This window comes from Odocoileus virginianus, chromosome 2 (assembly GCF_023699985.2).
Source record: "Odocoileus virginianus isolate 20LAN1187 ecotype Illinois chromosome 2, Ovbor_1.2, whole genome shotgun sequence".
Taxonomy (NCBI): domain Eukaryota; kingdom Metazoa; phylum Chordata; class Mammalia; order Artiodactyla; family Cervidae; genus Odocoileus; species Odocoileus virginianus.
The window spans coordinates 13,118,157-13,131,128 of record NC_069675.1 but is presented as its reverse complement, the minus strand read 5'-3'; the positions used below and the strand labels follow the sequence as shown (position 1 = coordinate 13,131,128).

Sequence of the window (12,972 nt, the reverse complement as noted above, 5' to 3'; positions counted from 1 at the left end):
TCCCTTCATGATGCTTTCACTAGAGGCTTGTTAACTTGGACTCAAAAATAGTTTTTCAGTTCACAAGTACCTTAACTCAATGAAAATCAAAGTACTCCATCAAACTAGACTGGTTACCACAATCCCTATATTATTTTTGTCTATCTTTTCTTTGGTAATCTACTCTTTTGAATAACCAGATCTTGATCTAAAACCTCTGCAAACTGCCAGGCAAAATCATTCAGACATGAATTGTGCAAGAACAATGTCACTTATGGAATTCTGACATTAAGTAAACATGGAAGGCAGGGAATTCATTTATCTGGTCTTCTAATTATAAGTGGAAAACAGTCTGTTAAAGTATATTCCTTCCAAAATGAACCAGCAGTTTTTATAAGAGAATCATTCAAAACTATAAATACAGATTTGAGGGACAGTAAAAGAAAAGGACAACAAAAAATGATAATTTGAAACCAAACCTCTTCCATGTTCAAATTTTTATCCTTAATCCCAATTCTGTTTTGAAAATCCCGCTGGAGAAAATGAAAGTTTGTGATGCCGCAGCAATCACACTTCCACAGTGCTTTCAGAGGTGCAATGCATCTTCAGTGCACCCCCTTGTTAATGCCCAGTGATGAGTGAAGAAACAGTGATTCAGAGGGCGCCAAAGCTTGCCCGAGGTTGTTGGGCCAAAAAGAGAGACTATGACTCCAAATCCTATATTCTTTTCACTATGTCACAGTGGAACTACGTATGCTCTTACCAAAATATCTTCAGAATCATGACCATCACTGACCGACAGTCCATTCAACTGTTGTTGCAACTGTCCCATGGCCTGAGGCAGGTCTCGAGATGGAATAAACCAGTCTTGGTCTTCCTCGTCCAACATCTCCTGAAAGCAGCGGTCCAGGAATTCTTGCTCCTGCAACTCCTCCTCCACCTGGCAAGCAAAGGGGAAGAGCTCAGACTTAACTGTCCCAGTGGGACTCACACTTTCTAGCTTTTTTTCTACCTCTTTCTTTCAGAGGTTATTACTTTGCAACTAAGAATGATCTTGTATGAGATCTACTAAGAATTACAAGTGCTCAGGGCTGGTGCACTGGGAAGACCCAGAGGAATCAGATGGGGAGGGAGGCGGGAGGGGGGATCGGGATGGGGAACACATGTAAATCCATGGCTGATTCATGTCAATGTAGTGGCAAAAACCACTACAATATTGTAAAGTAATTAGCCTCCAACTAATAAAAATAAAGAAAAAAAAAAGAATTACGATGCTTCTAATGAAAGGCTAGAAAAAAAATATAACTTTTAGTATTTTCAATCAAATTCCATAAAAAATAAGACTGAGGAAATAATCAAAATAGCAGAAATTCCAGGTCTTCACAGATCTAATACGTGACACATATTTTTCACTCATATGGCACTTAACAGAAAATCATTTTAAAGCTTGACATTTTTTTTCAATCTTATTGACAGGCAGTTCGTAAATTTCCCGTTTTACAAGTATGAAAAGGGTCCAGGAACTATGTAACTAGACTACTACCTGGACAGTGGAGATTAAACCAAAACCAACTCCCAGCTTCTGGTCCACATTTCTAGTAATAAGGCCCCTTTGGGAGAAAAATACTTTCAGAACTTTAGAAAGATATAAAGAACACTTTCTGGCATACCAGTAGAAAATTCTTTCAAAACAAGAAGAAATAATACGAATGTTTAAACAACTTGCATATTTCTGAAAAAGAGTGTCTTAAATCTAAAGCAATATATAGCAAGGATATTTTATACTTCTTTGCAGAGGATGCTTCACTCTGGAGATTAGTGTGATTTTAACAGGCCTCCCGCTTCATGTTTGGCCATCCCCTTCCTGCAGGCTGCCTGGTGACTGATTCACATTTTCATATGCCACCACCAGAGGGCTAGTCAAGCAAAAATAATCACCCAAACTAGCTAATATAGTTGAATCCAAAGGAAAAGTCACTTGTAGCAAGACTTCCAGTTATCCTACAGTTGCCAGATGCCCCGGGAGTGGCAGAGCAACATGATATGATGGAGGGCATCAAGTTGTTGCAGAGTCACCTGTCTACCTGAAGTGCTTACCTGGGGCTGTTAAAACCACAGAGATATAAGACAACTGATTACTGCTGGATCTTTGTAGAAGCAGTCTAGCCTTCCCCCACCAAATACACTCTCTATCTCAGACTTGCATTCTGCCAGTCCCTGAGTTCCTACTTGGGGCATGCCAGGTTGGTCTGTCTGCACACAGCTACTGTTTCCCAGAAGCCTACACCAGAACACCATGGCATTAGATCCTCTTTTAATTAGCATGATAGAAAAATTTCAATATCGTCCTCCAAGGGATCTTCAGTTTGGTCTCTTAGCAACTGAAGTTGCTTTTTGGTCAGCCCTGACCAGGCTTCTACGTATTTTAAGTTATTCTAAAGCCAATGGACACATTTCTCTTTTGACAGACTGATAGTAAAATATGGCTGCTGAACTACATGTATCATTAGCCTTTCACTTCTTTACCTGTCTGTTGAAATCCTCTTCATTCTCCATCCACATGTACTCTGCAAATGGGTTTTCCTTCTCATCATGTCCATTTAACACCTGGTCCTCTTTGGATTTTATACTGGGTGATGTATTCGCCACACTGGATCCATTCATTATGACAGAACCTATACAGGAGCAAAAGAAAGGATAAAATGATACAAGGATCAAGGAAATGAAAAGATTCTTCCAGATGCTTCTGATGTTCTAAATCAAAGTTGTCAACTACAGATAAACAGAAAATGCTAGTCTGTAACTAGTTACCTATACTGATGTACAATTCTTTAAGAGTTAAAAGAAAAAACATCTCAGCTTAGTTAGCCTTTCTAGGCAAGTGGGATGGGTGCTGAGTGGGAGGGGACCTTTTCAAGATAAATGTCTATAAGTTCTAGAACCTAACCAAGATCATAGCTTCCCTAACATTTAAATAGGTAGAAAAAATACATTCTTAATAAACACTGTAAACAGCTGCCCCTTATTCTGATTTTTTTCTTTTGTTTAAATTTTTTTTTTTTTTTTTTTTTTTTTTTTGCTTGTGCTGGGTCTTAGCTGTGGCATGCAGGATCTTTAGTTTCAGCATGTGGACTCTTAGTCGCAGCATGTGAGATCTAGTTCCTTGACCAGGGATTGAACCCGGGCCCCCTCCACTGGAAGCACAGAATCTTAGCTACTGAACTACCAGGGAAGTCCCTATTCTGATTCTTATTAAGCTCTGTTTTTCTTTAAAACCTATTCTAAAAAATAATACATGTTTATGGAATTGGTGATGGATGGGGAGGCCTGGCGTGCTGTGATTCATGGGGTCGCAGAGTCAGAAACGACTGAGTGACTGAACTGATCACATTGGAAAGCAAAAAGGAAAAAAGTAAGGTCATCAGCTGTCTAACTATACAGAGTTAAAAATGATTCACAATGTGGTGGATATAAGCTTGCTGACTTCCCCTATGTATATACAGACACATATACACACACCCATTCCCCAAGCACCCATTCTTATAGTAAGAGCATGATGCTCCATCATTTGCTCTTTCTCACTTCCATATTAATAGAGACATTCTGTCAGTTGGTGTATTTCCAATGTTTCTGTGTTATAAAGGTGGGATGAACTTCTTGTGTTCATTTTCTCTAATGATTTTCTTAAGATGATTCCTAAAAATAGAACTGCCATATAGGAAAGAATGCTTGTTTTTTTAAGGCTCATGATTTATTGCCAAGCTGCCATAAGAGTTTAAATTCCCCCTGGTATTATGTAAGTGCCTGTTTCTCTGCACTCATGAGTATTCTTTTGGCTTCCAAATTCATTTTGGTACACTTGCTATCATCTGGAATGTATTTATTTTCAGTTCTTTATTTAAAATTTAACCATTCTTTAACAACAGTTGTAAGACCTTCCCGGTGGTCCAGGGGTTAAGAATCTGCCAGCCACTGCAGGGGACACAGGCAGATCCCGCGTGCTATGGACCAACTAAGCCCTCGCACCACAACTACGCAGCCCGAGCACCTAGAGCGCGTGTTCTGCAGCAAGGTACGCTACTGCAATGAGAGGCCCTCGCACCGCCCCCAATCGCTGCAACTAGTGAAAGCCTGGCACAGCAGTGAAGACCCAGCACAGCCAAAAATAAATAAATACAAATTTAAAAACGCACAACGAAACACTGTAGTCTTTACTCTCTATAGTACCTCCCCTAAGCACTTGTACGTGATGAGCATGGTGTTAATACTACTTAACTATTCTGTTTCATATGTATTAATTTTTCTAGATTCTCAACTCCTGAAACACAAGATGAAAGTTTTTATATTTTGTAACCTTCCTCAATATCAGGAACTCCATAAATACCCATGGATCATCCTACTTAGGCAATTTTCCCTTTCAAGCCTGTCTCCTTTCAATCTCAGTCCTCTACCCAGCGCTCCCTGGGGCATCTTTAAGTTTTAATACATTATTTTCTCATTTATTTCTGTCTTGGTAACATTCACAAAAAAGTTCCTCTCTGCTTCTGGGTACAGTAAAAGTTACTGAAGTTTTTTCAATTTTCAAACCTGTTATGAACATTAGAAAATATAATCTTAAAAGACAAAATACAATAGTGAAGAGTAATAAGAATAAGGGCTTCCCTGGTGGCTCAGTGGTAAAGAGTCCGCCTGCCAATGCAGTGGGACACTTCCGTCCCTGGTCTGGGAAGATCCAACATGCTGTGGAGTAACTAAGCCCATACGCCTCAACTATTGAGCCTGTGGTCCAGAGGCTGGGAACCACAACTACTGAGCTCACACACAACTACTTAAGCCCATGTGCCCTAAAGCCCATGCTCCACAACAAGAGGAGAAGCAACAAGAACCCGAGCACCACAGCTCGACAGCAGCCCCTGCTCACCCCAACTAGAGAAGAGGCCAGTGCGCAGCAAGGAAGACCCAGCAAATAAAACTATTAAAAAAGGTGGAGAAATAATTCATCGATAGCTCAAAGAGAATTTAAGACAGAACCCATGTAATTCATTGTTGGTTTAATTAGGGCACCTAGTATGAAATATCGGAGAAGGCAATGGCACCCCACTCCAGTACTCTTGCCTGGAAAATCCCATGGACAGCAGGAGCCTGGTGGGCTGCGGTCCATGGGGTCGCTAAGAGTCGGACACGACTGAGCGACTTCACTTTCACTTTTCATTTTCACGCATTGGAGAAGGAAATGGCAACCCACTCCAGTGTTCTTGCCTGGAGAATCCCAGGGACGGGGGAGCCTGATGGGCTGCCGTCTATGGGGTCGCAAAGAGTCGGACACGACTTAAGTGACTTAGCAGCAGTATGAAATATATCAGTTTAATATATTTTAGACAGAGACAAAAGAAGTCAATGATTATTTCAAATACTGCTCCAGAATAATAATCCCATAAGGCTATAAAAGGGGGGAAACCAGTTTTTATTTTTACCACTTCCATTTTCATCATAACAATGACAGAAGCAAGTATGTTCCGAATGTCAGGGCAACTGAGTAAATAGGTATTCCTAATCAAAGACCCTTCACAGGTCTTGAACCTTGATGGACAGAGATTACACAGCACTTTCCAAAGATTCATTTGGCAGTTGCTTACTGTTCTCATAGCTCAGTTGGTAAAGAATCCGCCTGCAGTGCAGGACACCCCAGTTTGATCCCTGCGTCAGGAAGATCCCCTGGAGAAGGGACAGGCGACCCACCCCAGTATTCCTGGGCTTCCCTGGTGGCTCAGCTGGTAAAGAATCCGCCTGCAATGCTGGAGACTGGGTTCAATCCCTGGGTTGGGAAGATCCTCTGGAGAAGAGAAAGGCTACCCACTCCAGTATGCTGGCCTGGAGAATTCCATGGACTGTATAGTTCATGGGGTCATAAACAGTCGGACACCACTGAGCGACCTTCACTTCACTTCACTTACAATCAACACAGTGATTTCTCCCCACATTATAGAAGTCACCCACAGAGAATCAGAGCTCCATTTTCTAAAACATCTGCCTTTGCCACCAAAATAAATCCTGAGTGCCCACTACCATCATGAGAAAAGGAAAGCAGAGTTAAGAAAGAACAGAATGATCCTAATCTAGGAGCAAGGCAGAGCACAGAGAACACGTTGCAGGATATACCTGTTCATGAGACAGGGAATGGAAAAGTACCACAAATTCAACACGGGGATGTTACCTAATTTAACACAAACACTTAAAAAAGTATTTTTTTTAATTTTATTTTTAACACAAACACTTTAGAAAAGTCAAAAACACTGTGATTGGGACTGTCAATACTAGGAAAATTGTTCTCTCCACAGTAGGTTATATAGTGTTGGTTTGTATTTTATCCCATTCCACCTTTTCCAAACAATTGGGAAGTTTGGTTTCTCTAAACAGTAGCAATCCAAGAGCGTAATCTGTATAGGGCTTAACAATTTATAAAGAAATTTCATATCTATGCTATAACTAAAAGTACATATTCTGTCCAACCTCACTTTAAAAAAAACACCCAGACAGTGCTAAAGACCACAGAAGGTCCTGGTTCAGCGGTTAGGTACACTGGGTTGCTGGGTCAGTTCAGTAACAACACTGGCTTGTGGGCCCATGTGTGACAGTGACACCTGGTGCTGAATGTGCCTCTTGACGTTAGTAGTGGGGTGAGCACAGGGAGGTTTTGCTGAAGAATGTTAAATCCTAGGTTTCGAACGTTGCAAGTTTCGAAGGTCATCTTCCTACCATCAAGTCCTCAGATGAGACAGCCGTTTCAGTCGACTGCTTGCACTTTATGTGACTCTGAGGTGGGGGCACCCAGCTGGGCTGCTCCCAGATTCCTGACCCACAGGACTGTGACAGTAAATGTTTATTGTTTTAGCCTGCTATAACTTTGGGATAAGTCCTTATACAATAAAAAATAAATAACACAGGTATTCAGTAAACACAGACATCTAGCTCTGTCACATAAACCACCAGTTGCCACTCGTCTATTAAGACAAATGTGCAGTCTAAAGTAGGTCATTGTTTGAGGAGTTCTTCAAGAACTAGACCTCAATAGCACATAAAGGAGTTGATGTCTGGTCTGTATCTAAACTGCATTAAGAAATCTAAGAACTATTTGAAACTCATTCCCCGCCTCCATCTCACTTTCCCTCTTAAATATGTGGCAAACATGCTGAAAATGGAAAATAATGATTGACATTTGGCTGAAGATGGTAGAGCATGTAGTTAAAACATGAATGCTAAGCTCCTGCCAAGCATATGATTTAGCACTTTACCTTGGTCAAGAGTTTATGTTTAAGATATTTGGCTTAAAATAGAGGTCTTGGTTCCCAACCACAAAGAACTTCAAGACTTTTAATATACCTAGGATATTTCCAGAATACTTACTTCATCAGTTCAACACTTTGAAAAACCACAACTTTCAGATCCAACAATTTTTCCAATCCAACAATTGGCTATTTTTTTTTTGAACCTAGATTTCTTTTTCAGAAGCTAAAACTAGATTATGCCCAGGATAACAACTTGACTGTCAAGAATACTTGGAACTATTGACTCAATTATTGGGAAAAAGTCTATTGAGTAGTTTATATTAAAACTAGTCTCTACTATTATATTTCCTACAGTTTTGTTAAGTTCATTCTGTCTGGTGGTTGTTGTTCTGTCGTTAGGTCGTGTCTGACTCTTTGTGACCCCATAGACTGCAGCACACCTGTCTCCTCTGTCCTCCACTATCTCCTGGAGTTTGTTCAAATTCATGTCCACTGAATCGGTGATGCTATCTAACCACATCATCCTCTGCTGCCCCCTTCTCCTCCTCCTTCAATCTTTCCCAGCATCAGGGTCTTTTCCAATGAGTCAGCTCTTCACATCAGGTGGCCAAAGTATTGGAGCTTCAGCTTCAGCATCAGTCCTTCCAATGATTATTCAGGGTTGATTTCTTTTAGGATTGATTGTTTTACCCCCTTGCAGTCCAGGGGACTCTAAATAGTCTTCTCCAGCACCACAAGTCAGTCTGGTGAATACCATTTAAAAAATTAAACATTGTGGGTTAACAGTTTTACATTTTATTTTACTTCAAACACGTTGCCACTAGATTCAGGCTTTGGTCTTTCCCAATTACATCTTAATAACTCAGGTAATTAGATGCACTTACTCACTAGTTTCTGTGTGTCTACCCTCAGCCCTGTGCTTGGCAGCTATTTTCACAAGGTACACAATTGTTTCCCTGACGGTATTTACATTCTCTCAGGAGAGAGATAAGCAAATAGTTAAGAATCATTAGTATTAAATTAAAAGGAGAGGCAGAAGGGACTATTAGAAGACAGGAAGGCCCAATCTAGCTCAGGAGTAGGGGGTGGCTAGGAAGGGCTTCCCTGAACAAGCAACATTTAGATTGATTGAAAAAATTGAAAAATTTGTTAGCTAGCAGGAGGGAAGAGAGGGAAAACCATGTGCAAAGACTCAGAGGCATAGGAAGGGAACTTTCAAGAATTATAAGAAGGTACGTACACATATAGTTGAAGAGTCAAAGGAGAACCGGTTGGAGAACGGCCAAGGAAGAGAGATGAGGCTGCGGAAGCAGATGGACCTGATCATCTAGGACATCAGAGGTTACATGGAGAATTTTGGATATCATCCTAAAAGCAATGAAAGCCACTGAAAGTGGCTCTCAGCAGCACAGTGACATGACTCAACTCATATTTTGAGGTCACTCAGGCTGCCATATGGAAAATGGATTGGAGAGACAGAGAGAGGATAATGGGAGACCAGTAAGGCAGCTAATGCACTAATCCGGACGAAAAACAAAAGGTAACTGCTTAAACTAGGGCAATGGCAGTAAGAAGAGAGTAGATAGATTCCAAAACTCTTTTAGGTGTTTCTGGGGAGGAACTGGATGTGGGGAGACAAGGTGAGGCAGATATCAAGGATAACTTTGGCACAATCACCTGGGTGAGCGGTAATGTCACTCACTGAGCTAAGCAACTCTACGGGAAGGGCAGATTTTTCTAGGGTGGGGATGGGTGTTCGAGGCATAAAGGATGATGAGTTCTATTTTGGACACATTAAATGTGTAATGCCTCTGAAACATTCAAATGGTGACATAAATAGGTTGTCTGTATGCATCAGTAGGAGAGGTATGACTAAATATAGAAATTTGGAATAGACGTCTACATACATGGTAACAGAAGTCATGGGCCTAGAATATTGCCTAGGGAGAAAGGGCAAAGTCAGATAAGACAAGGAGATACTGTTCTCTTGAAACATCCCACCCTCGCCTTCTCCCAGAGTCCACAAGTCTGTTCTATACATCTGAGTCTCTTTTTCTGTTTTGCATATAGGGTTATCGTTACCATCTTTCTAAATTCCATATATATGTGTTAGTATACTGTAATGGTCTTTATCTTTCTGGCTTACTTCACTCTGTATAATGGGCTCCAGTTTCATCCATCTCAGTAGAACTGATTCAAATGAATTCTTTTTAATGGCTGAGTAATATTCCATGGTGTATATGTACCACAGCTTCCTCATCCATTGGTCTGCTGATGGGCATCTAGGTTGCTTCCATGTCCTGGCTATTATAAACAGTGCTGCGATGAACATTGGGGTGCACGTGTCTCTTTCAGATCTGGTTTCCTCGCCTTGGGAGAAGGCAAGGGTGGGATGTTTCAAGAGAACAGCATTGAAACATGTATATTATCTAGGGTGAAACAGATCACCAGCCCAGGTTGGGTGCATGAGACAAGTGCTCGGGCCTGGTGCACTGGGAAGACCCAGAGGGATCGGGTGGAGAGGGAGGTGGGAGGGGGGACCGGGATGGGGAATACATGTAAATCCATGGCTAATTCATTTCAATGTATGACAAAAACTACTGCAATGATGTAATTAGCCTCCAACTAATAAAAATAAATAGAAAAAAAATAAAATTAAAAAAAAAAAAAGACAAGGAGATAGAAAAGGAGACTGAGAAGGAAACTAGAAGAGTGTGCCATCACAGAAATCAAGGGAAGACAGAACCCTTCCCTTATAGTGAGTTGAAAGGTAGCCCCCAAGAAGATATGTTCAGATTCTAATCCCAAGAATCTCTGAAGACTACGTTATTTAGAATAGGGGTCTTCGTAGATGTAACTAAATTAAGAACCTTGAGATAAGTAGATCACCCTGCATTATCCCAGGAGGCCCTAAATCCAATGGTAAGTGTGTTGTAAGAGAAAAGCAGGAGATCTGACATGGAGAAAAGGAGGCAATGTGACTGGGGAGGGAGAGACTGGAGTGATGGGGCCACAAGGCGAGGAATGCCTACAGGCAACACAAGCTGAACAGGCACAGTTCTCCCCTGCAGAGAGAGAGAGAGAGTCCAACCTGATTTTTTACTTCTTGACTTTTTGACTTCTAGCCTCCAGATGGCAAGAGAAAAAATTCATGTTGTTTTAAGCCTCTAGTCTGTGGTACTCTGCCACATTAGACACAGGGGACTGATATACCCAGTAAGGCAGGTATGTTGAAGGCTGAAGTAAAAAGTGAAAGTTGCTCAGTGAAAGTGAAAGTCACTCAGTCATGTCTGACTCTCTGTGACCCCATGGACTATACACAGTCCGTGGAATTGTCCAGGCCAGAATACTGGAGTGGGTAGCCATACCCTTCTCCAGGCGATCTTCCCAACCCAGGGATCAAACTCAGTTCTCCCGCATTGCAGGCGGACTCTTTACCAGCTGAGCCACCAGGGATGCAATGTCAAAAGGAAGGCTGAGAAGTGTCTACAGAATTTAGGACCATGGAGATCTCTTATGACTATAATGAGGGCAGGATCCTTAAAAAGAAACGAGGGAGAAAGTAAAATGGATGAGATATGAATTGCAGCCGACAGGAAGTAATCAAAACTCTTTCAAGGGGCCAGGTGCCAAGGAAAGGAAGAGGAATGAACAGGAACTAGAGGGATGAAAGGTCCCTAGAAACTATTTTTAAAGACTGGAGAGTCTAGAACATGTTTAAATGTTCATAGAAAGAGTCTAGTGGAGAGGGAGAGGCTAGAAATAAAGGAGAAAGAAGGAAAAGCTGATAGTACAGGCTAGGGGAAGGGAGGAAGAGATACTTACTTGTTTATTCTTTTGAATAGCTAATACATTCCGATGATTCAAAATCTAAATGCCTGGGATTCTTAATTAGTAACAGATAGTTAATTATAGTAAAACAGAATTATTAAGAACGGATGATGAGCATGAAGTCAGAGCAAGGGAAGCACATTGGGAGAGACATTTACTCCATTACAAAGCCTTACTCCATGAAACACTCTAACTCCATGGCAGATTTTCACTTCCCTGGTGGCAGGAATATAAGTCTCCCTGTCCCAACAGTTGCTGGATAAACCTACCAAACTCTAACTCTAGAACTTTGCTTTTGTTTTCTCTTCTAATTTTTCTAATATGTGTGTGTGTGTGTACATATAACATACACACACATTTTAAAGCTACATAAGCACTATAGAAAGTAATTTTATAAATTTTAAATATATACTGTAAACCAAAAACAATGCAGGAGGCTGCAAAATAGAAATTAGTTTATTTGGGATCTTAAGAATTGAATTTGGGAAACACAGATTTGGGTAACCTCAAAAGAGGGGAAACTGAGAGATTTTATTTTCTTGGGCTCCAAAATCACTGCAGGTGGTGACTGCAGCCATGAAATTAAAAGACGCTTGCTTCTTGGAAGAAAAGCTATGACCAACCTAGATAGCATATTAAAAAGCAGAGACATTACTTTGCCGACAAAGGTCCGTCTACTCAAGGCCATGGTTTTTCCAGCAGTCATGTATGGATGTGAGAGTCAGACTATAAAGAAAGCTGAGCGCTGAAGAACTGATGCTTTTGAACTGTGGTGTTGGAGACTTGAGAAAGTCTCTTGGACTGCAAGGAGATCAAACCAGTCAATCCTAAAGGAAATAAACCCTGAATGTTCATTGGAAGGACTGATGCTGAAGCTGAAACTGCAATACTTTGGCCACCTGATGCGAAGAACTCACTCATCTGAAAAGACCTTGATGCTGGGAAAGATTGAAGACAGGAAGAGATGGGGATGACAGAGGATGAGATGGCTGGATGCTATCACCGACCCGATGGACATGAATTTGAGCAAGCTCTGAGGAGCTGGTGATAGACAGGTAAGTCTGGCATGCTGCAGTCCATGGGGTCACAAAGAGTTGGACACGACTAAGCAACTAAACTGAACTGAAAAAGAGTACTCCAAGGAAAACAAAGAGTCATAAAGACAAAAGGGCATAAGATTGTTAGAAGTTGCCTGATGAGTGGGGCAGAGAACATATTTGAATACATAATAGTTGAAAACTTTCCTAACCTATAAAAGGAAACAGTCAGCTAGGTCCAGGAAACACAGAGTCCCAAGCAGGATCAATTCAAAAAGGGCCACACCAAGACACACTGTAATTAAAATGGCAAAAATTAAAGATGAAGATAAAATATGAAAAGCAGCAGGGAAAAGCAATGAGTTACATACACGGTAATGCCCATAACACTGTCAGCTGAATTTTCAGCAGAAATTCTAAAGGCCAGAAGGGACTGGTACAATATAATTAAAGAGATAAAAGAAAAAAACCCACAACCAAGAATACTCCACCTGGCAAGGCTTTCATTCAGATTTGATGAAGAGATTAAAACTTTTTTCAAATATATTTATCTTTGGTTGCATTGGGTCTTCATCACTGAACGTGGGCCTTCTCTAGCTGTGGCAAGCAGGGGCTACTCTCTGTTGCAGTGCATGGGTTTCGCATTGCGGTGCATGTGTGCGAAGTCACTTCAGTTGTGTCTGCCTCTTTTGGGATGCTATGGACTGTAGTCCTGCCAGGCTCCTCTGTACAAGTGATTCTCCAGGCAAGAATACTGGAGTGTGTTGCCATTTCCTCCTCCAGGGGATCTTCCCAACTCAGGGATTGAACCCACATCTCTGAAGTTTCTTGCACTGGCA

General features: G+C 41.2%; 1 protein-coding gene across 1 annotated transcript in view; it reads right to left on the bottom strand.

The window, feature by feature from the left end:
* Positions 1-12,972, bottom strand: part of PAIP2B (poly(A) binding protein interacting protein 2B) — a 40,693-nt gene that overhangs the window by 6,515 nt on the left and 21,206 nt on the right. Inside the window, exons 2-3 of the mRNA XM_020872803.2 lie at positions 2,506-2,654; positions 743-919 (exon numbers count right to left, since the gene is read on the bottom strand). Coding sequence (XP_020728462.1) covers positions 743-919; positions 2,506-2,643 — 315 coding nt within the window. The 5' untranslated portion in view covers positions 2,644-2,654. The remainder of the gene's footprint in view (positions 1-742; positions 920-2,505; positions 2,655-12,972) is intronic.